General features: G+C 42.0%; 1 protein-coding gene across 2 annotated transcripts in view; it reads right to left on the bottom strand.

The window, feature by feature from the left end:
- SLC15A1 (solute carrier family 15 member 1) overlaps positions 1–25,190 on the bottom strand; it is a 49,919-nt gene that overhangs the window by 6,309 nt on the left and 18,420 nt on the right. For both annotated transcript variants that reach the window (XM_027591482.1, XM_027591481.1), the window contains 13 exons: positions 22,073–22,172; positions 21,759–21,849; positions 19,798–19,881; positions 17,630–17,712; positions 14,357–14,443; positions 13,723–13,812; positions 11,499–11,543; positions 11,363–11,395; positions 11,186–11,274; positions 10,647–10,728; positions 8,767–8,886; positions 7,585–7,731; positions 6,535–6,584 (listed from right to left, as the gene is read on the bottom strand). In XM_027591482.1, coding sequence (XP_027447283.1) covers positions 6,535–6,584; positions 7,585–7,731; positions 8,767–8,886; positions 10,647–10,728; positions 11,186–11,274; positions 11,363–11,395; positions 11,499–11,543; positions 13,723–13,812; positions 14,357–14,443; positions 17,630–17,712; positions 19,798–19,881; positions 21,759–21,849; positions 22,073–22,172 — 1,101 coding nt within the window. The remainder of the gene's footprint in view (positions 1–6,534; positions 6,585–7,584; positions 7,732–8,766; positions 8,887–10,646; positions 10,729–11,185; positions 11,275–11,362; positions 11,396–11,498; positions 11,544–13,722; positions 13,813–14,356; positions 14,444–17,629; positions 17,713–19,797; positions 19,882–21,758; positions 21,850–22,072; positions 22,173–25,190) is intronic.

Genomic DNA, 25,190 nt, shown 5'->3' with positions numbered 1-25,190 from the left:
CCCAAGGTCACAAAGATTTACTCCTATTTTTCTTTTATAAATTTTACTGTCTTCGTTATATTTAGGTTTATGATCCACTGCGTACATTTTTGTGTGTGGTGTCAGGTAGGGTCTGACGTCAGTCCTTTGCACGCGGGTACCCCAGTTGTCCTAGTACCAAAACGATTTTAATAAAACCACAACTATCTTTAAATGAAGATTTCTTTTTAATCTACTTATGGTCAGTTTTGCCCTGACCATACTCCCTCCTTGAAGTATCTTTTTCAGTATGACAGTCATGGAAACCAAGGATTGAAATAAACTGAACTTACCCAACCAAGCCTATGCATAGATTTTTCTAAATCTTAAATTGAGCTTTTTAGAAATGAATGAAGCATATATAATCACATCATCTACATTAATGATTTTTGTACCACTAATGAATAAAAATACCTGTAAGATATTTATTTTTTTATTTTTCTCATTCTCTTAATATATTTTTTAATTATTTATAGTGCACATATTAATTTGGTATAATAATTATATGTATAACTTTTAACAGATACCATATTCATGCATTATGGGTATATGCTCAAATATTTTTATTGGATGTGATAAAAGCTTTAGGGCCACCTCTCTAGAGAAACTTTGTACATGTGGACAAAAAAAAAATCATATATGAATGTAATTGGGGCACTGTTTGGGAAAATGGCAATAACGTAAATTTCCTTGAAGAAAAGAATGGATAAATAAATTGTGGTATATGCATGCAATGGAATATTCTATAGTCGTTTAAGTGAGTATGATAAGGGATACATATAGTAATATGGATAAATATTAAAATGATATTTTATAATATATGATATTGCAGAACATACACAGGACAACAATATATTAAGTTTAAAAACATGCTCAAGAACATTGTGAATATATACATATATAGCAATATGTAATGTTAAAAAATTCATGAGAAAGATCAATATCAAATTCTCAACTAATTTTGACCCAAGTATTGTCACTTTTTTTTGAGAGAGAGAGAGAGAGAGAGAGTGAGCACATGTAACTGGATGGAGGGGAAAATGGAAAAGGGGAGAGAGAATCCTTAGTAGGCTCCATGCTCAGCATGGAGCCCAATGCAGGGCTTGATCTCACATCTCTGAGATTGTGACCTGAGCTAAAATCAAGAGTCGGATGCTTAACCAACTGAGCCACCCAGATGCCCCTGTCACTTCGCTTAAAGGACTCTGTTGAAGGTAGTCCATGTAAGTCTTGCAACTTACTGATACCACATAATTAAAACAATTCCATTTTGTTTAAAATTCTGTGTACTCTTTCTTTACTTCATATATTACTCCAAAATCTAACCTCCTGACTTTCTCAAAGTTGTTCTATTTATCAGTTTCTGACATTAGTCTCTCGGAACTTTCCCTTTTTATGGATTGTCTCTTGGACATTGCTGAAATAATAAATCCTTTGATCCATTAAAGATTTGATGTTGCCAATTAAAAGAAAAAAATTTCTGGCTTATCTTATCCACCATATGGGTGGGTTAGCAGGTTAAAATGTTGCTGATTTTATGTGTCCTTCTTTCCCAAGATCTCAACAAAGACAATTTAAAGAAGAATCAAGCTTTAGCATAGCACCAGAACAAGAAAGGATACCACAGTTTAGACTGTTCAAAGTTTCCAAAGTTAGGAGACATTTCTGTAGAAATCAAAACAATGGTTCTGAGCCACAAAGGACATCCCAGAGGTATTTCCAGCTCAGACTCAGATACAAAGATTAGGAAAGGGCCAGATGACCATCATCAGAAGATTTCCTTCCAGATCTGATAGGATAGTTGTATGTATGTGCATGTGTGCAGGACAGAGGAACAATCCAGAAGGCACAAAAGAAGATGTTATGGGCTGAATTGTGTCTCCACCCCAACCCCAATTCATATGTTGAAGTCCTAACTCTCAGGACCTCAGAATGTGACTGTATTTGGAGGTAGGGTCTTTTTTTTTTTTTTTTAAGATCTTATTTATTTGAGAGACAGAGAGAGAGAGAGTGTGTGTGCGCACACACACGGGTGGGGGGAGGGGCAGAGGGAGAGGGAGACGTAGGCTCCCCGCTGAGCACAGAGCCCGATGTGGGGCTGGGTCCCAGGACCCCAAGATCATGACCTGAGCTGAAGGCAGATGCTTAACCAACCGAGCCACCCAGGTGCCCCTGGAGGTAGGGTCTTTAAAGAGGTAAAATGAGGTCATGAGAGTCCGAGATCACTGGTGTTCTTCTAAGATTAGGACACAGACACACAGAAGAAAGACCATGTGGAGACACAGAGAGAAGATATCTATCTTTAAGCCAAGGGGAGAGGCCTCAGAGAAAACTAACCCAGCCAGTGCTTTGATGTTGGACTTCCAGCCTCCAGAACTATGAGGAAATCACTTTTGTTGTTTAAGCCTTCCAGCCTGTGGTACTTTGTGATGGCAGCCTTAGCAAACTCACACAGGAGAGAACAAAGAAAATGAGATGGAACCCAAAATCAGAAAGACCTAGTGCTGGCTACTACCCACATGTAGTTTATACTGCAGAGAGATGTGAGAACACCAAGGAGAAAGAAGATCCCCAAAACTTGGTGAAAGGAAAATTTAATCACTACAGAGAGTGGCAGATGTTTTGTGTGTGTGTGTGTGTGTGTGTGTGTGTGTGTGTGTGTGTGTGTGTACACAGCTAGGTGCTGGATGCCAACAGAGACAAGCCTCCAGTTCTGGGAAGAAAATGGTGGCCAACCTATGACCAAGTATGAGAACAGAAAAGCATTTTCAGGCAAGCAAGGACTTGGCAAATTGCCTCACAGCTTTTCTTGGTCAGATATTTGAGCACAAGTCTGCAGCCAAACAAGAAAGATGACCCCAGAATTCAAGAAAGGAAGGCGCTAACCTGGGCAGACAGTGAAAGTTCTATGAGGACAGTGGCATCACAGGACTACAGAGCAAATGGCCTTGTTACATCAAAGAGCATGCTGAGGAGTTGGTTCTCAAAGAGGAAGGTGAATTCCCCGGATCCGTTCTCTGGATCACCCTGAAGATAGAAGCTCATGCTTTTGTCAACAAGAGGCCAAGTGAGTCACAGGAAAACACAAAAGCTGTGCAAGAAAACCTTGGTTTAAAGATGTGGTACCACCGAACAATTCAGGGTACATAATAGGATATTCCGATTAATCTTGACATTCAGAACATTTCCACTTGAGGCTCTATTTCCAAGGATATAAAGTTACATTTCTTTCCCTTTTGGACTTTTATTACATTGTGACTAATATTTTGATAGTTAACCTGTAAATCCTGTTTATTAATCATTTTTAGACTTGACCTAGCACATGGAGTACACGCAAAGATAACTATTACAAAGGTTAAGAATGTGAAACAAGCCAGAGGTAAAGAGAGATGAAAAGTTAATTCCATTTCTCCACAATTTCCATTAGTAAGTTAATAGTCATCCTCCTAATCATACACCTTTCCCTCCCCTAGTTCATGTTTTAGTGGTAACTGGCAAAAGCTTAAATCTGAAATTGTTAATGAGTGGCCACAGGGAAACAAGAGATTGGCAGTAAGAGTTGAGGCATATAGGAGCCCTACACTCATTTCTCCCCCAATTTATTCAGACTTTCCCATCTTATTTAAAAAGTGTATTTACAGGGGCGCCTGAGTGGCTCAGTCAGTTAAGTGTCTGCCTTCGGCTCAGGTCATGGTCCTGGAGTCAGTCCCAAGATCCTGGGATCGAGCCCAGCATCAGGAGCCCTGCTCAGCGGAGAGTCTGCTTCTCCCTCTCTCTCTGCCCCCTCTAGTGCTCTCTCTCTCCCAAATAAATAAATAAAATCTTTTAAAAAAAGTGTATTTACAGTAAATCGGCTTTTTGGTGTACAGTTCTATGAATTTTAACATGTCTGGATTCAGAGAAACACTATCACGGTCAAGATACAGACCAGTTCCATTGGCCCCTGCATGTCCCTCATGCTGACCCATAGCCAAACCTCTCCTCCACTCCTAACCCAAGGCAAACACTAATCTGTTCCCACATCCTTATTTATTTATTTATTTATTGGCCATTTCCAGAATGCCATGTAAATGGAATTACACAGTATGTATGTAACTTTTTGAGACTGGCTTCTTTCATGGCACAATGCATTTGAAAATCACTTATGTTATTGTATGTATCAGTAGTTCCTTTTTTCCGAAGTAATATTCTGTTGTACGAATGTACTCTAGTCTATTGCCTGTTTATCCATCACCCACTGAAGGTCATTTGGGTGACTTCTAATCTTTGGTAATTACAAATAGAGTTTCTATGGACATTTATGTTTAGGTTTTTATGTGAACATAAGTTTGCATTTCTCTAGGATAAATACCTGAGAGTGGGATGGCTGGGTTGTATGGCAAATACACGTTTGACTTTATAAGAAACTGCCTCACTGTTCTTCAGAGTGGCTGTACCACTTTGCACTCCCACTAGGCAAAGCGCGGGAGTTCTGCTTGTTCTATCTTCTCACAAGCGGTTAGTATGGTCAGTTTTTAAAAATTATTACATCCATCTAAGAGGTATGTCATGCAACTCACCATGGTTTTAATTTATATTTTTTAAAGGCCAATGATGTTGAGCATATTTTCATGTGCTTATTTGCCCTCTGTAATGTTCTTTGGCGAAATGTCAAAGTCTTTTGCTGTTTTTAAACTGGGTTATTTTCTTATTATTGTGTTTTGAGAGTACTTTATATATTCTGGATACATATACTTAGTCAGATATGTGATTTGTAAATATTTTATACCAGTATGTAGCTTACCTTTTCACTCTCTTAACAGTGAGATTGACAGAACAAATGTTTTTAGCTTGGATGAAATTTAATTCACCTATGTCTGTATATCTATACGTATGTATTAAAATGAAATATTATTTACCCATTAAATAGAAGGCAGTCCCTGCCATTGTGACAACATAGATGAACCGAGAAACATTAAGTGAAACAAGCCAGACAGAGAAAGACAAATACTGCATGGCATCACATATATATGGAATCTAAAAAACAGTTGAACTCATAGAAAAAAACAGTAGAACGGTGGTTGCCAGGGACTGGGGGGTAGGAAACAGGGAGATGTTGCATGAAAGGTACAAACTTTCAGTTCCACGGTGAGTAAGTTCTGAGGTTCTAATGTACTACATGGTGACTATAATTCATACTATATTATATCCTTCAAACGTGCTAAGTGGTTAGATCTTAAGCATTCTTATCACACACACATATAAAAGGTAACTGTAAGGTGATTGTGTTAACTTGACTGTGGTAAATATTTCACAATGTGCACATATAGCAAATCATACTGTATACTTTAAATATATTGATTTTATTTGTCATTTATACCTCAATAAAACTAGAAAAATCATAGAAAAATAATGCTATGATTTTGATAGTAATTGCACTAATCCTATGGATCAATCTGACATTGTCACTATATTAAGTATTCTAATCAAGGAACCCAGCGTATCTTTCCATTTATTTCACTCATCATTAATTTCTGTCATAAGCCTTTGGTAGTTTTAGCTCTCAAATCCTATGTATGTTTTTATTAGATTTGTACCTAGTATTTCATCTTTTTTTGGAGCTATTGTATAGTTTTAAAATTTTAGTTTCCAATCATTCATTGCTAGTATATAGAAATATGATTTCTGTTGTCGATCTTATATTTTGTAACATTTCTACCCTCATTTCTAAACGCACTTATAGATTCTATGAACTTTTTGGTAGAGTCTTTGGGACATTCTGTGCAAGTACTTATGTCATCTGTAGGTAGGAATAGTTTTTATTTCTTCCTTTCCAATCAAGATGCTTTTCTTTTTTTTCTAGTCTCACTGCACTGGTGTCCAGAAGGATGTTGAATAGGAGTGGAGGGTGTGGACAATCTTATGGGAAGAGCAATGAGACTTTCACCATTAAGTATAATGATAGCTTGGGTTTTTTAGATATCCTTTTTCAGAGTAAGGAAGTTCCCTTCAATTACTAGTTTGCTGAGGGTTTTTTAAAATCATGAATGGACACTGAATTTTATCAAATGCTTTTCCTGCATCCAGGATGCAGGATATGATGATATGGATTTTTCTCTTTAGTTTATTAAGGTGATAGATGATATTGATTTTTTAAAAATATTGAACCGCTTTACATTCTTGGGACAAATCCCTATACTCTCATTTTTTAAAAAAAATTTTTATTATGTTATGTTAGTCACCATACAATACATCATTAGGTTTTGACGCAGTGTTCCACGATCCATTGTTTGCGTCTAACACCCGGTGCTCCATGCAGTACGCGCCCTCCTTAATACCCATCACCGGGCTAACCCATCCCCCCACCGCCCTCCCCTCTAGAACCCTCAGTTCGTTTCTCAGAGTCCATCGTCTCTCATGGTTCATCTCTCCCTGTGCTCTCATTTTATAGCCTCGTTGCAGTTTGGACTTTACTATGGGAATGCATTACTTCCATAAGAAGCTGATAACACTTAAGTTTTAAAGAAAAATACATACCTGATTCCATTTTCTCCTTTTTCTGGCTTCTGGTTAAGGCCATCCTTTACCTGAGAAAGAAAGCATTTTCAAATCTAATCCTGTAGAATAAATTTAGATTACCATTTCAGCCTCTGAGAAGGAGAATGATGTTGACATTTATCCTAGGAGCTAAGGGCATATGGTTACATTTGCAGGGCTCCCTCCTCCAGTCCCGGTTCTCCTGGAGGTTAAATGAGCCTCTACGATTTTTGATGCTTGCTTTCTAGTGGTTCCACAGAACACTACTGTCCAAGAACTGAGAATGAGTCAATCAAGAGCTCCCTAATAAAACACATGACCGAGATGTCTTCATTCCATATTGCAGTTTTTCTAGGTCACCTAAATTCACCTTACAGAATACCCACGACTCCTCCACTCAGTTCAACTCTACCTTCATAGTTTCCTAATGTGTTGAATGGCCTATCTAGATGCTGATATTTTGTCGTGAAATATTTTGTATGTATTTTTATTGCTTTCTCCTGATATGTTCACTATGTTTTTTCAGAGACTGGTTTAATTCTCCCGTTACCCAGTGCGAATTTTTTAACCAATACAATTAAAGTGCATCTCAGAAAGTTGCTAAGAATGCTCATACGTACCCTGTGTGAGTTGTTATACTCACACACACCCCATACCGTGCCCACAAGTTCTTGTTTTGGGGGGGGTGGGGGCCAGGCAGAGGGAGAATCTCAAGCAGGCTCCACACCCAGCATGGAGCCTGACGGGGGGCTCGATCTCACAACCCTGAGATCATGACCTGAGCTGAAATCAATAGTCGGACTCTTTAATTGACTGAGCCACCCAGGTACCCCCCCCAAAAGTTCTTTTTAAAAATTTTAATTAATATTAACTCTTCCCATCCACCAAAGTTTTATTCAATGTTAAATGACTTGTATCTTTGAAGAATGAAGAACTTGAGGATTTACTTACATAACACTACATGGGGTAAAACAAAGTCACACCACTGAAAGGCTGTGTCTCCAGCATCACACATAGTAAAGAATCAGCTGTAAGTGTCCAACGACTTACCACTCGGTAATAATTGGGGGCCCATACTAGAAGGGTATGGCGATGGCCCTGCTCAAAGTTATAAGTCACTGGAGTGACTGGTGATCCAGGAGAAGAAATGTTTATACTTGTCAGTTCGTCTACACCAAAAGTCCTAAATGTATTTGTCTATAATGGGAGAAAAGGAGTCACAGTTAATACCATAGAGTCTTGTTCTGCATCGTGTAACTGAACATTATCATGGCGTATTAGTTGACATCCCCAGTTCACTTTCATACACATCAAAAAATGCCTTGCGGGAGCCGGCATCGGTTTGTCTCAGCCGCACCCCCCCCCCCACCTCTGTCATGAAGTTGTCTAGGGTTATGCAAGAATTATACTGTTTGCCCAGCATTTTACTTTTTATTTCTGCTTCTGAAAATACATGTTCTGGAAATCATTTCTACCATTGGGCAGAGAATAGCATTAGGGATAAAGGAATAACCCTGGTGAAAAATCAGTCCTAGGCTGCTCCAAGCACCAGAAGTCAAATTTTCTTCTTTCGTCAAGATCATCAGTTTGGTAAGCTCTAAGGGAGGGGCTCTCAACTGTGGCTGAACAGGAATGAGACCAGTTAAATCAAAATCTCTGAGGTATCGGGATTGTCAAAGCTCTCCAGGTGATTCTAATGTGGAGTCAAGGTTGAGAACCTCTAATTCAGACCAGCGACCATCCAGATGAAGGTTTTCCAACCTGGGCCCTGCTGACATTTGGGACCAGATAAGTCTTTGTTGTGGGACCGTGTGTCAGTCTCCCTGGCTTCCTCCCTCTGAAAGGCCAATAGCATGCTCTCAGTTGTGACAATGAAAAATGTCTCCAGAAATTGCCAGATGTCCCTGAGGCGGCAAAATAACCTCTGATAGAGAAACACGGACAGAGCCTTCCTGTTTAAAGGGTGGTTCCACGCACCAACCGCAGCAACTGTCCCCTGAGAGCATGTTAAAAATGCAAAATTTTACAAACTCCCCAGGGGATTCACATGCCCATTGACGTTTGAGGCACAATGGTCTAGAGTGAAGCCCGAAGGAGACCGAGATACTAAGGCATTTCACTTCCACGCTTGTTGTAGGAATTATATAAGGATCGAGAAGATCAGTTTCTCCCAAGCCCTATTATAACTCAGGTCAGAGGATAAAAAGGAAAGTTGCATTTCCTTCTACTCACCTGAGTCATTTGGGGTTGTATCACCTCCATTCCAGGAAAAGATACAGTCATGTTACCATTTCCTATATTCAATACTTTAACTTGGACTTCGTTTTGCTTGGGGAAGACTGGGAGAGTTTTCTGAGCAAAATAAAAGAAAATTGGCAGTGATGCCTTCCACGCAGATTGAAGATAAGCTTGGCCCAGTCACCAGCACCCCCGCCCTCCAGCCGTGGAAAGCTGTCTCGGCTGAGAAACCAAACACCCCCAGGAGGCCTCCAATCGCTCGCCTCATGGCACCCAGAGGAAAGGATGCTTGTACAGAACAGGGCAGTAATCACAAAGAGGCTGCTCTTGGTCTTAACACCTCCAGGCCGAAGGATGCCAGGTTATGAAGCCTCCTATCTGAGGGGGCCAGAGTAAACACAACCCAAATGAATGTGTATCTTGCTGTGGCACCTGGGATCTGCTCTCCTGGGAGGCCAACATCGTCCTAACTCCGGGAGCCTTGGCCACAGCACTGACGGTACCCTAAACAGCCTTTCACAACTAATCTATGCCTCTTGCCTCCACACATTTGTTCAGGGGTCCTGCCTTTTCCCAACAGTGCTCGCTCTCCAATCCCAGGGTCCCTGAAGCAGCCCATTCTATGCTATTCTAGAAGTCCATCCTCACTTCACAATTCATTTTGCACAAAGCCGTGTTCAGGAGTCAGTGAGTACACCCACATGTGCAGGAGCACTGTTCACAGCAGCCAACGCGTGAAAACAGCCCAAATGCCCATTGACAGATGGATCAACAAAATGTGGTTCATCCCACAGTAGACTATGATTCCACTGTAAAAAAGAAGGAGATTCTGACACCTGCTATGATACGGATGAACCTCAAGGACATTATGCTCAGTGAAATCAGCCAATCACAAGGGACCAATATTGTATGAATCCATTTACATGAAGTACCAAGAGTAGACAAACTCATAGAGACAGAAAGTAGAATGGTGACTGCCAGGGGCCAGCGGCGGAGGGGGGAGGGAGGCGGCGTGGGGAGGCTAAGTGGGGAGTTGTTTTTCCGTGGGCACAGACTTTTCATTTTGCAAGATGAAAAGTGTTCTGGAGATGAGCTGCACAATAACGTGAACACATTAAACACTCCTGAAGTGTACACTTTGAAGTGGCTAAGATGGTAAATTTTTGTTATGTATATTTTATCACACTTAAACATTTAAAAAGAAAAATTAGAGAGAGAGAGAAGGAAGGAGGGAGGGAGGAAGACAGAAACAGAGAGACACAGAGAGAGATACACACAGAGACAGGGGAGGCGACAGAGAAAGGAGGAGGGGACAGAGGCGGGAGGAGAGCATTTGCCTCCAGGCTCACACACTACACAGCGCCCGTCGCTAGCCTGTTCTCACACTGAGGGCACCAAGGAACCTGGTTTAGGGCCCCCGTGGGTCCAGCAGACTGAGGACTGGCGTGAGAACTAACATCGCTAGAAACATCAGACTACAAAAGGCATCTTCCTGAAGACCGTTGATACATTTTCAAATAGACTTTCTAGGAGTTCTGACTGTGAAAGAGGAAGTTCTATAAACTCCCACTCCCATTATAAGAACCATGTCCACAGAAACGCCCTGTGTAACCGCCATACCCCTTGGCCCTGCTAAAGCACACCCATCCCACCCTCCTCCCGGCTGCCCCCTTTGCAGTGATGAGCAACCGCGGTGCATGCTGCCTGGAAGGGACAATTCTGCCCCTGTGGCATCTCCACATCATCCCGTGCCTAGCTCCAGGACCATCTGTCGGCAGAGACCCTGGCCTCCCCGCGGTTCCGGAGAAAGAAGCCTTCCGAACGCCCCACCCGACCCGCAGGAAAGGCCACTGGGGAATCAGAGGGCCACTCACATCAATTTCCACCTGCACGATTGCCGCCACTACAAAAGCCATGGAAGCCAGGAACATTCCAACTGTCATCTTCTTCAAGGAGCTGGGAGACAAGTGTAAGGGTGACTCTCCGCCAGCCGCCCCCCAGCCAGCTAATGATCACACTCCTTTTCCCACCATCCGCCCGAACAAAACTAGCTTCCCTACAAAACACCAAAGGAAAATGTCTCTTGCTCTCTTATTTATGATCAAGACTAAGAGGGATAAATGGGATGCATATTCTTATTTGCATATTTACATTTAATTTCTAGAAGCTATAGCTCAGGCGATGCGTCGGATGAGAGTTAACATTTCTATTGTCTACATATATGCCAAGTTTTAATTAGAAGCTTTTCTGGCTTCCATGAATAGCACTTTTATTTTAAGGGCAAATTTCTAGAAACATCAGCACACAGGCCTCTAATTCAAATATAATTCTTTAAAAACCCCGTCAGATAGGTGGTATGGGGGGAGGGGAGATATTCTTTCCTGACCCCAACTCCAACCTGCTGGTTACCTACGTGAAATTGAAGCCACATTTTGCAATCAGAGGATACACCACGGCATCCATGATGGGGACCATGATCACGATCAAGATGGCGTTCACGGTCTGCGGGAGAAGTAGAAATGGTCTCGTTAGCCATGGTCTCAAAGGTGACTTTGAACTCAGAAAGCAACTTCAGTATTTTTTTGCCTACCTGCATCTGATCCGGCTGGATTTCAATAAGTCCCTAAAAAGAGGGGGGAAAAGTCTTACTGATAGGTTACTGAAAGGGATTAGAGCAAAGGAACAGTGACCAGGGGAGGTAGAGAAGATTGATACCCCAAACTTACAAATTTCCCACTCATAGTTGTTGCTTGCAGCGTCCACCTGGAGCCCTGAAAAACGAATACGTTTGCTGCATCATTTGGGAACGTGAGTTTTAAACCTTTTACAAGTCAAGGTTGAGGCTTTTCCAGATCAGGAATGAAGTCTGGAGTGTTATGGGGTTTAAATGTTTTTTCAGCATCAAGTTTATCTCCCAGCTCCACTGTAACACTGGGTAAAACAAAATACCTTGCATTTCTGCTGTACAAATTAACATGACATCTAGTTCTCCCACTGCTGCCGCCCCCCCCCCCCCCACGAAGAATCTGCAAAGCACTACTCTGAGATGCAGCTATCCTTAGGAAATACAAAGATGCATGTCTGAGACCTGTTGGAAAGCATGACATCACCTGCAAGGTGGAGGAGGCCACGCCCACAGAGGCTAGTCTACGTTCACTGGTATCACAGCTTCAAGAACATCATTACTGCTTAAGGACTATTTCTGACAGTCTAGGCTGTCCTGAAGTGGAAATCCGTCAAGACAGCGTTGGATTTCAGCCTGGGCAGCCTAGTTACATTCAACCTATTTTGCTTAAGGAAGACTCAGGACTGTACAAATACACGTGATTGTTTCTATGGAGGACTGAACGCATAAAGGTTTCAACATAATCTGTCAACTCCATTTAGAAGGCATCATGGAAAGTCAGGAAATAGGCCACTGCTTGAATTCTTTTTTTTTTTTTAAAGTAATCTCTAGACCCAACATGGGCCTTGAACCCATGACCCCGAGATTAAGAGTCACATGCTCTACCCACTGAGCCAGCCAGGCGCCCCGTGCTTGAGTTCTTAATAGATGCCAGTCATGGGTCACTTTATACACAGTCTCCAATTTGATCCCCACAGCCTTGCCATGAGTGATTACCCTGCCAGGAGTGTTATGGGATTCCCCCCAGTCACACAGCAAAAAGACGATGAGTGTTATTTCTAGTGCGGGTCTGATACCGAGAGCTGGTTTCTATTCAACATGCAAAACTGCCTCCCTGTGCGTAAGATGCTGGTCTAAATCCCATACTTACATATAAGGAGATTGATGTGTTTGCTCAGATTTTTTCCAAGAGATGTTTTGCCCTTATAATATAATCCTTCCTGGGGGCGCCTGGGTGGCTCAGTTGGTTAAGCGACTGCCTTTGGCTCAGGTCACGATTCCAAGGTCCTGGGATCGAGCCCTGAGTCAGGCTCCCTGCTCGGCGGGGAGCCTGCTTCTCCCTCTGCCCTCCCCCCCTGCTGAGGCATTCTCTCTCTCTCTCTCTCTCTCATATATATATATATATATATATATATATATATATATATACACACATATACGTCCTGCACAATAAAATCTTGTAAATTTTTTTGAAGCTCCAGTTTCTAGAAAAAACAATATCTTATAACTGTGGCTACTGAGTATCATGCATTGAGTTGTTTAACCCAAATCTGAAAATTCCTATATGTGGGAACAAGAGCAGGGCAACAAGGCAGTGAGCTGGGTTCTAATTCCTTGCTTTGGTCAGAATGACTTGGGCAGTCATTTCACATCCCTGGATGGTACTTCTAGCTTAAGCGTTCCATTTTAGAGCGAGAGGTATCAAGCCCCTCTCACCTTAAATATTCTATGGATCCCATAAAAGGCAATATTGTACATCCTCTGAGCATACTGTATCAGAAAAAATCTTTATTCTCAGTTTGATGGGTAAGGGTCCTAGATACTTTGATCAAATCTTTCCCAAGTCTCCTTTATTTGACCACACCTAATTTTCTTCATTGTTTTGCAACAGAAATGTGGATAGAACCATCTAGAATTGTTTTTTTTTTTTTTAAAGAAATTCAGTGTGGGGTGCCTGGGTGGCTCAGTCGGCTAAACATCTGACTCATGATTTTGGCTAAGGTCATGATCTCACGGGTTGTGGGATTGAGCCCCAGGTCGGGCTCCGTGCTCAGCAGGGAGTCTGTTTTCAACTCTCTCTCTCCCTCTACCCCTCCGCCCAACTCGCTCACGTGCAGGCACACTCTCTCTCTCAAATAAATCTTAAAAAAAAAAAAAAAAGGAACGCAGTGTGATCTAATACTTAGTAAATAAATGAAGTATAAAAAAGAAACCAAAGAGAATGATTTTAGGAGCTAAACATTAGGTACCTCCCTGTCCATGGTAGCGCCCATAGAATGTCTGCTAAATCCAGAAATTTGTACAGAAACACAGCTTCACACTACCTGCTGGTCAAACAGGGCCCAGAACATTGGGAGCGGAATGTACAGGAACATCACCCTCGTAACCATCTTAATTTGAGAGATGAGCCGCTCCTGTGGATGAAGTGGGGAAAGGACAAATCAGCCACAACCTGTCACTCACAGCTATCAGCAGTGTTGTTTCAGTGTAGACATACTTGCATCCAGAGCCAAGCTGGGAGGTGACTAATTGCTCCAAAGAATCTTACCCCAGATTTTTTTTTAGAAAACCCCAAACTCTTCAGCTATTTAAAAATGCTTAGAAGGCATTTTGCTAGAATTTCAATGTACTTCCAGTAAATGCAAACCCCACCACCAACTGACTCTTCTGTTTTCAAACTAGTTATGAGATCACAGTCACATATAATTAATGACAGATTATGCCAAATGAAAAACTATGAAAAGATAATATGGTTTCCAGATAAATTCTACCCATTGTTTATCAAGCTCTGCTCCATATTAAAAAACACTCTTGCATGGTCTTATTTAAAACCCTAATCGAGTTTACAAGGCTACAGCAGATAATTTTTCCGTGTGGCCTGAGTCATACGAATTGCGCCCAGGCTGCTTGCCTCCTGGAGGAAGACCCGGGACCATCGCAGCGGGAACGACCACTTACGTCGTATTTCTCTCTAGCCCAGTCCAGCCAGTGCTCCCTCTTGGGAAACGCCTTACTCCGGTGCCTAAACCTATTTTTGAGGGCAAACTAAAGGAAGGAAGAAAAATCAAATTTCAAAACAGAACTGACTACTTTATCAGGGAAACACATTTCAATAAAACTGGCTTTAAGGTAAAACTGTGTTTGTGAGAAAAGAGGGATATAAAATCATATACACTAGTGTAATGATGAAGTGAAAAGGCATAACCTGCATTTATTTCTAATCTCTTTCTAACTGTGAGCCTCTGAGTGGGGTAACAAAGTCATCCTGTTGCTATTGTCTCTCCAGAACCCCTGGAAAGGAGCATTCAATGGAAATATAATGTGTGCCATTTGTGATTTAAGTTTTCTGGTAGCCGTACTAAAAAGATATATGGAGGGGCGCCTGGGTGGCTCAGTCGTTAAGCGTCTGCCTTCGGCTCAGGTCGTGATCCCGGGGTCCTGGGATCCATCCCCGCATCAGGCTCCCCGCCCCGCGGGAAGCCTGCTTCTCCCTCTCTCACTCCCTCTGCTTGTATTCCTCTCTCGCTGTGTCTCTCTCTCTCAAATAAATAAAATCTTAAGAAAAAATATGGATACACCTGAAACTGATTAATATGGTACATCAACTATACCAGAATTAGGGGCGCCTGGGTGGCTCAGTCGGTTAAGCGTCTGCCTTTGGCTCAGGTCATGATCTAAGGGTCCTAAGATCTCAATCTCTCTCTCTCAAATAAACAAATAAATAAAATCTCTCTCATTCTCTCTCAAATATTTGAGAGAGAGTGCACAAGAGGGGTCAGAGGGAGAAGCAAACTCCACACTGAGCAAGGAGCCCGATGCAGGACTCGATCCTGGGACTCCAGGATCATGACCTGACCTGAAGGCAGTTGCTTAACCGACTGAGCCACCCATGCACCCGTGAATAAATAAAACCTGAAAAAAACTATACCAGAATTAAAATAATTAAAATAAAAAAATATGTAAGTGTAAAAAAAGTAACAGGGAAACAGGTGAAATTAATTTTAAATATGTATGTTATTTAACCCAATAAACCTCAAATATGATCTTAATATGTAATAAATTAACAGTAATGGTAAATCAATAATGAAATAATTATGTAAACAATTATTAATAATACCAAATACTAAAATTAATGAGAATTTCTACATTTCTGTTTTTCACGCCAAGTCTTCAAAATCCAGGGTATGTTTTACACTTACAGAACATCTCAGTGTGGATGCTCAGTTTTTATCAGAAATGTTGCATTTGTGTTTACGTCTCATAAAACTTATGTTTGGAAATACCAATTTATATACCTAAGTTGTTCCAAAGATACTTAAAAGTTTTCCACTCACTGAGCGGAGCATTGGTTTTAAAATTTAAGACTGAGAACCCAGTATCCAGAAATACACTTATAAGAAGTTACGTAGTTTAGATTAATTTGAATGAAATCCAGTTTAAAACTCAGTTCCCTGTTGCACCTGCCACATTTCAAACATTCCACAGCCACACGTGGCTGGTGGCTACCAGGCTGAGGGCGCAGGTCTACCATATGGGCAGCAAGAGAAGGAGATGACACAGGTGGCTGGGGGACACGCATGTGACCACCAGGCAGGGACTCAAAGTGACGGGCCGATTTCAGGATACCAGGAAGTACGACTCTTGTGACTCTAAGTAGCTTCACGTTGTTCTTTTGGAGTTTAAGTTGTCAAGTCCTTGTTAAGGAAGGACTTGGAGAGCTAACTGGTCAGAGCCCCTTTAGCTTACACAAAAACATTTGTAGTGGGAGTTGATCTCATGTAAGGGGAAACTACAGGAGGAATATTGGCAAGAGGGGGGAGGTTTTTAGACCGTGAGAGGACACGTTTATTTCACAAAGTGACGTACACATGTATAATTTAATGCAATAAAGCCAGGTAAAGGGCAAGTAAAAGACTAAAATTATTATTATTATTATTACTTTTTTTTAATAAAATTTATTTATTTGTCAGAGAGAGAGAGAGAGAGAAAGCATAGCAGGGGAAGCAGCAGGCAGAGGGAGAAGCAGGCTCCCTGCTAAGCAAGGAGCCCGATGTGGGACTCGATCCCAGGACCCGGGGATCATGACCTGAGCCGAAGGCAGACACTTAACCGACTGAGCCACCCAGGCGTCCCAAGACTAAAATTATTTTAAGGCTGTCTTTTCATCCAAAAGACTATCCACACATGTTTTTTTAAATAAATGATACATTTCCCCCGATTACACAATGTATTTGTATATTTAAAAAAAATGGGGACTATTTAGGGGGGAAAGTTATTTGATTCCTTGTTTGAAAGATTCCCTATGCTCAACATTTAATTCCTGCCTTTAAATATGCCCATATTCACGTACGTGTACCACACAGACGCATACAGAAGAAACCATATCCCGCATGTTCCTGTCACCAAATAGTCTTTGAAAACAAGGCTTCCAATGGCTGCATAACATGGCCAGACGTACTATGAGTTCAGCACTACTCTTCTGTTTCCAGCAATTTGGTGTTACGAATTTTCGCTGTTATAAATATTACATTGATAATCTTTGTATGTGAATCTCTGTTCATTTTGTGTATTCATTTTATTTATTTATTTAGTTAGTTTTTAAGATTTTATTTATTTGTGAGAGACACAGCAAGAGCGGGAACACAAGCAGGGGGAGCGGGAGAGGGAGAAGCAGGCTTCCCATGGAGCAGGGAGCCCGATGCGGGGCTCGATCCCGGGACCCCGGGATCATGACCTGAGCCGAAGGCAGACGCTTAACCGACTGAGCCACCCAGGCGCCCCCATTTTGTGTGTTCACTTTTCTTTTTTTTTTTTTATTATGTTATGTTAGTTACCATACAGTATTTTCTTGAAAGTAGCATGGCTGACACTTTCCACACTTCAGACTGTTGATGCGCAGCACCAGACCATGCCTCTCCCCTGGGGCTTCATGCCTTCCCCACACCAGCCAGGGATTGCCAGTTTGGTAGCTGAAGAGTTACTCTGCTTTGCCTTTCTTTGACCTCTGATCTAATTGAACAGTTCAGGAGCCCTTTCCATCCTCCCTGTTTGAGTTCTGTTGTGTCCTTTTCCATTGGGTGAGTTTTATAAGAAACTTCAATTTATCAAAACGCTAAGAACAATAATAGAATGTTTAAAGAAAAGTCAATGCTCCGCTGCATTTACTTTAAAGGAAGTAGATGGTTCTGGGGTGACTAAATGTCTTCGAGAGAAAGCAGCCGACATACTTACGCCAATGCACTTGACAACTTTAGCCATGACATTACCCTGAGGCTGAAACTTCTTGTACATTCCACTGCCAACGACAAACACAACTGGGAAGGCAAAGAAGATGTGTTAACAAGGCGTTTGACAGAACTACCTGTGACCTAGAAGATGTGCTCTTATTTGAGTTATAACTTTGTTTTGGAAACCCTGGGATGACTCACAGAATGGCCTTGCTTACCTATCTCCCCATTTAGAAAGTGCTTTGGATGCTAACAATCACTGGAGCTTCTGAGCGATGGTATATTTGTGTTCTCATACACAAACACTGAAGCCTATTACTACCAGAACATAATCTTTGGTGTAAGAATGACTCATACAGAGTCAATGAAAATTCACCTAATGCCAGCTGAATACAGCGTTTGGCCTAGATCAGTAGTTTTTGAAATCTTCTCTATCTCCTCACCCAGAATTAGAGAGGAGAAGGGGTGTGTGTGTGTGTGTGTGTGTGTGTGTGTGTGTGTGTGTGTGTGTGTGTATGAGTCTTTTAGGGGAGTGTCGCAGTGTTTAAAGAATTATGGAAGAAAGTGGGGACAGAAAAAAGGGGAAAATATTGAACTCTGGCACAGGTGTATGGATAAAGCAAAATTGCTGCAAGCTGAGCAAACAGGGTTAAAGGGGGCATACTCAGCGCTCTTAAAAACTGAAAAAAATCAGAGAAAGTAACAGTGCTGGCACTACCTTATTTGAGTGGGAGGCTGTAAAGGCTGGAGATGATTATTGGGGCTAGGTTTCCTTCTTGTACTACTGTTACAGGTGGAATCATGCCCCACCCCCAAAAGATGCTGAAGTCCTTACCTCCAATACCTCAGAATGTGACCTTATTTGAAAATACAGTCTTTGCAGTAGATCGAGTTAAGATGAGATCCTTGAGGGGCACCTGGGTGGCTCAGTTGGTTAAGCGGCTGCCTTTGGCTCAGGTCATGATCCCAGGGGCCTGGGATCGAGTCCCGCATCAGGCTCCCTGCTCAGCAGAGAGCCTGCATCTCCCCCCCCCCGCCGCCTTTCTCTCTACCTACTTGTGCTCTCTATCTCTCTGTCAAATAAATAAATAAAACCTTAAAAAAAAAAAGATGAGATCATTGAGGTGGCCCTCCTCCAATAGGACTGGTGTCCTTCTAAAGACGGGCAAATTTGGACACAGAGGTGCCCACAGGGGCAGGCCATGGGCAGACTGGCATTACGCTGCCCCAGGCCAGGGAACTACCACAGGTAGAAAAGAGACCTGGAAGAGATCCTTCTCAGTAACTTCACAGAGAGCATGGTCCTCCTGCCATGTTGGTTTTGGACTCCGCACCTCCAGAGCTGTCAGACGATAAATATATTTGTGTTGAAGCCACACAGTGTGTGGTATTTTGTCATGACAGACCTAGGTAACGAACACACCTACCATCATTCAATATAGACTATCCTATGAGAAAACTGTCACACTTCCTAAAAAGCCAGAGCCAAGAAACTAATGTATGAATGAATGTATCTAACAGATACATATATTCCTCCCAACAAGAAGATATTCTAGTAGCAACATTTTTTTAAAAGATTTTATTTATTTATTTGAGAGGGAGAGCGTGCACACAAGTGAGCATAAGCAGGGGTGGAGGGGCAGAGGGAGAGGGAGAAGCAGGCTCCCTGCTGAGGGGCTCCATCCCAGGACCCTGGGATCATGACCTGAGCTGAAGGCAGACGCTCAACCGACTGAGCCACCCAGGCATCCCGTCTAAGTAGAAACATTTTGAGATGATACATTATGGAAATCTAGATACTCATTGGAAATATTTAAACAGCAACTGGACCAGGTTGCCTTGTCTCAGGCAAGCTGGAGATGAGCACATGTTGATAAGAACAAAAGCTTTCGGCCACGGGATCATCTAGCCTAACAGATTCTGTCACTTTCATCTTAGTCTGCCTAAATAGTATCAAACCTTTCAATGTCCACCTCAAAGGATCCCTTTTCCTGTAAACCCTTTATGTACCTTATTTCCTCTGAAGCAATATGCCAACTCTGCTTTGATTCTCAGAGCATGGGAATTATCATTACAGTCTGTTCCATGAACTTCTCAAAAATTGATTGCAATAATTAATGTGAGGGTCTGACCTGACCATAGGATTGTATTAATTAACTGATTTCTACTTACTCAGAGATACAGCCATGAGGGCCGCAGGAACCCCAAAAGCCAGTGGATAACAAGCTTGTTCACTGTGAATTCCGCATTGTTGAACTGAGGAGAAATTACAAGATTAAAGTTCATTATGGCGTTGGTAATGCTCATATGGCTACCATTTTTAAAAATCCCTAACTGGTTATTACATATTGTTTTCACTGAATGTTCTAGACTTATGCATGTGCCTTCCTGATTTCATTGGCAGCTGAGCCAAGCAGCTTTGGAGTAGAAAGTGCAGGAACTGAACACAGCTTCTAATCTTAGCCCCTAAATAGATGCTGACACCGGCCAAGCCAAAATCAGTGGGCACCCCTTACGTGGATTTTCTTAGTGGGGGAGATAGAAGTGACCTGGATACAGTAACTTAAGACAAGGGACTCAGTAAATAAAATCAAAAGTACCCTGGGAAATCAAGATTGTGTGTTCCTGAATTCATGCTAATTAGAAAGCAATTAGATGGCCCAGGGCAGGAGTCAACAGAAGTCTCTGTGAAGAGCCAGATAGTAAATATTTTAGGCTTTGTGGACAATTCGGGCTCTGTCTCAACTACCCAACCCTGACTTTGTAAGGATGAAAGCAGCCATAGACAGTAGACAAATGGATGGTCTTGTCCAGATTTCTGGATCTGGCCCATTGGCCTTAGTTTGCTAACCCCTGACTGCAGATCTATTTTAGCTCTGACATCCTAGGATTGGTAAGGAGGAAAATTCAGACTTTGGAAGGAGCAACAGAGATTATTGTGGATTCTTTCAGTGGAATGGCGCCTCCAGGAATAATCTGATCCGAAAGGGGTCTGACTTTGTCTTTGACTAGCTGGTTCACAGTTCTGTAGAGAAAGAAGTTAACTTGTAGAAAATTGATAGTCAGGCAAATGTTTCTCATTCATAGCTATACAAACGATTCCAGCTCGTGGCAACGCAAAAGGACTCTTCCCTCTGTGAAGAATACCGGTCTCTGTTGCTCAAATCCCTATTTGAGCTGATTGCGGTAGTATTCCAGTTTCCTCCTTAATTAGTAAGTCATATAAAGTCTCGGCACATGCTCTTTTCATATTCATGTGAGAGCCGCGATTTTACCTTTGAAATTACCCTTTCACACATTCTGCAATTCAAACATGCATAGTTTGAATTACACATATTCTAGTAGAAAGTGGAGGCTGAGGAGGGGACGGGGGAACTTAATGCAAGAATACAAGCTATTAAATGTTTATACAAAACAAGTTGGAATGGGGTTTAAGTGTCATCTTCAAATAACTACTCCATGCAGAAATACATAAATCCCCACAAAATATTTTCTTTCATCATTTAATGCTTTGCAGTGTGGCCACCAGGGTGTTGTTTTGGTCTAATCTGTCCCCAAATATTCCTTTCCATGTGGGAAATTCACAAACTCTCAGTGGAGTGTCCGCCAGCACAAAACCCCATGCGCTGTTGATGGCTGCTGTCTCATTCTCTTTCCTGGGCGGTTCTTTTAGAAATAGCTGAGATGGGATGAGATTCTTTTAGAAAGAATAAAACTGTGCCCATTAAATTCTTCCTAGCTCACTGAACATCACTGGGGAGCAGAGCTTGAAAGCAAAAATGTCAACTATGACCATCCAGGTGTGGTTTCCAAATAGCACCTCCTGTCTTATCCTTTACTGTGTGTGAACAAAGACTTTGCATTAATACTCATTTAGAAAAATTCATTGCTATACTCGGGATGGTTTAGATTCTTCAGTGATCCTTGGGATCAGGGGGTCAAAAAGATTAGAAAAGACAAGAAGCTCATCTTCTGGATTTCCAAGTGTATAGTATGTATCCAACAGCGGAAGTATAATGGGAGAAAAGAGGGACAAAGTGAACACACAAACAAAACAAGGACTTAAACTTTCCACCTGACTTGCTCTCCATAATTAAAAAGAAAAACAGAAGTCCCCTTCAGACATTTTTTACCTCTGAGTATGGGAGTGATGATAGTAGAAAGCAAGCTTCCAGCATTAATGGCCAAATAAAAGATGGAAAAGAATCGGTTTCTTTGTTTTTCCTGTAATAAAAAAGAATAAGTTTACAATATGACTTCGGTTATATATCAAGGGATAAAATGTAGCTGCTGGTCTGTCTTCATTCTAACTTAGTTTTGGTCAGTGTCCTACTTTCAAATGTCCTTGAAAAGAATCAAATGGAGAGCAGACTTGGTATCGGGGGAATGTGACTCCTGGATGTTTGTAATTCAATTATGTAATTTCTGTGAAGGTGCATGATCTTACCTGGCCCTCTTCAAACTGATCTCCACCAAATGCAGATACACAGGGCTTTATCCCTCCAGTTCCCAGAGCTATCAGGCCCAGGCCAATCATGGACAGTGCCCTAGGGAAAGGAGAGGTAAATTTATTGCAGAAATGTGAGATTCTTTCTTTCTTTCTTTTTTTTAAGTAGGCTCCATGCCCAGTGTGGAGCCCAGTGTGGGGCTTGAACTCACGACCCTGAGAGCAAAGACCTGAGCTGAGATCAAGAGTCGGACCCTTAACTGACTGAGCCACCAGGCGCCCCAGAAACATGAGATTCTTAAAAGCAGGAGCCTCTCTCTCTCCTCTAATGTCCCTCAGAAGACCAGGCACAGTGGTTCTTTTAGGGCTCTTGGCCCTAATTTCCAAGGTAGGGAGGGAGTTCCCCACACCACCAACAAGCAATTCTCATGCACCAGCTGGGTGTCCTACAATTTAACTCCATTCTGACACTATCTACCCAGAGAGAGCATCAGGTTCCCCAGGGGAAGGGCTCGGTCCTCTTAAGACTGCCCCCCGCTCCCTACCCTGTCAAGATGCAAGCCTGGATTGTCACCTATGCTTCTGACCGACCGGTTACAGCTTGGAGGTTCCAAAGACCCTCTCCTTGAACTTCAGATGCCACTCACAAGTCCAGGTTGTTACCTGTACTTCTGACCTACCGGCTACAAACCGGTATTTCACATGACCTCCTCCGAGGGTCCAAGGAATTTGCTGGAGCTGCTCACAGGACTCAGGAAACGCTTTACTTACTAGATCCCTGGTTTATCATGAAAGGATAGAACTTGGGAACACCCAGATGGAAGAGATGTGCAGGGCAGAGTAGGTGGGAAGGGGCGCGGGGCTGCCATGCCCTCTCCAGGGTGCCACTGCCCTGCACCTATGCTTGCTCACCCACCTGAAAGCTCTTCCAACCCCAACCTTTCAGGTTTTTATGGAGGCATGATTGAGTAAATCATTGGTCACTGGATATTAATTCAATGTCCAGCCCCTCTTCCCTCCCTGGATGTCAGGGGGGTGTGAATGAAAGCTCCAATCCTCTAATCACATGATTTGTTCTCTTTTTTTTTTAAAGATTTATTTATTTATTTGAGAAAGAGAGACAGAGTACAAATGGGGGAGATATAGAGGGAAAGAGAGAGAGAATCTCAAGCAGACTCCATACTAAGCGCTGAGCCAATGCGGGGCTTGATCCCAGGTCCCTGAGATCATGACCTGAATGGAAACCAGGAGCCAGCCTCTTAACCCCGACTGAGCCACCCAGGCGCCCCTCACAAGATTGATTCTTTTGGCAACCAGCCCCCATCCTTAGGTGGGGGTCAAAAGTTACCTCTTTAACATAACAAGAAATACTTTCCCTCTCCTCACTTAGTGAATTCCAAGGGTCGCGAATTCCAAGGGTCTTAGGAGCTCTGTGCCCCAAACAGAGAAGACCAAATATATATTTCTTATTATAAATCACAGTCTCACAGTAGTTAAACAAACAAGGGGCTCAGCCTGTTTGAGAAGATGATTCACGGGAATGCAGGTTTGACAGCTGAGTGAAACTTGAATTCATGGGCCTTCACGTTAATACCATTATCTACTATTTAGAAAACACACAGCAGTAGCTTGAATACTGAGTGAGGATTTGTGTATGGGATTCTTCTGTAGCCTTATCATTTTCAGTCAAAGAATAGGTAAGTGAAATATTTAAGCACTGTCTCTGGTACAATCATAATAGAATCATAATAGTCGTTAAAAGACATTGGAAAACACGATTTAATTGCAAAGCAGAATATCAGGTAATGTAGTATGAGCTTAACTTGTTTACAAAGTACAGAAGACTGGAAGGAAGTAGAGCATAAGATTTATTACTGTATTTTTTTACAATGATAAAAGGCATTATTTGTAATAATGGAAGGGATTAAGGGTTAGTTACTTTAAATTTTTTTTTAAGATTTTATTTCTTTATTTGAGAGAGAGAGAGTCAAGCAGGAGGGGGGCAGCAGAGGAAGAGGGAGAAGTAGACTCCCCACTGAGCGGGGAGCATGACGTGGGGCCCGATCCCAGGACCCTGGAATCATGACCTGAGCCGAAAGCAGATGCTTAACCGACTGAGCCACCCAGGTGTCCCAAGGGTTAGATATTTTAATTTGTATTTTCTAAGCTATCTGTAAGTATTTTACCTCCTGAATTGAAAAAAAAAAATCACTCATAGAATTTACCAACCTTCATTTTATCATTTTGTTAGATTTATAGAAGGCACTGCAAATTCCAGGTTATATATGTATTTATTCCATATCTTCCTATTTGCAAATATGGCTTTAAAATGCTAAAAAATATTTTATGGAACAGATAAAGTCAAGGAAGATACTTTACACAGAAAGGATCCTTGAAAATATCATGCTCATCTTCTTGGATTAACTGGCTGAAGCACCTCTTTCCTTCGCCTCTTTTTTTTTTTATATTTTTTTATTTTTTATTTTATTATGTTATGTTAGTCACCATACAATACATCATTAGATTTTGATGTGGTGATCCACGATCCATTGTTTGCATATACCACCCAGTGCTCCATGCCGTACGTGCCCTCCTTAGTACCCATCACCGGGCTAACCCATCCCCCCTCCCCCCTCCCCTCTAGAACCCTCAGTTTGTCTCTCAGAGTCCATCGTCTCTCATGGTTCGTCTCCCCCTCTGATCCCCCCCTTCATTTTTCCCTTCCTTCTCCTACTGTCCTCCCTGCTATTCCTGATGTTCCACAAATAAGTGAAACCATATGATAATTGACTTTCTCTGCTTGACTTATTTCACTGAGCATCATCTCCTCCAGTCCCATCCATGTGCATGTAAAAGTTGGGTATTCATCCTTTCTGATGGCTGAGTAATATTCCATTGTATCTATGGACCGCATCTTCTTTATCCATTCGTCTGTTGAAGGGCATCTCGGCTCTTTCCACAGTTTGGCTATTGGGACACTGCTGCTATGAACATTGGGGTGCATATGGCCCTTCTTTTCACTTTGCCTCTTAATAGAACTTGTGCTTAGTGCTGTCACTCCAAGCATTTTTTTGGTTTCATTTTGGTTTGTGTTTTTATTTTGTTTTGTTTTGTTTTC

The sequence above is a fragment of the Zalophus californianus genome, chromosome 3, assembly GCF_009762305.2.
Source record: "Zalophus californianus isolate mZalCal1 chromosome 3, mZalCal1.pri.v2, whole genome shotgun sequence".
NCBI lineage: Eukaryota > Metazoa > Chordata > Mammalia > Carnivora > Otariidae > Zalophus > Zalophus californianus.
The sequence above is the reverse complement of the archived record's forward strand: the minus strand, read 5'-3'. Positions and strand labels throughout refer to the sequence as shown.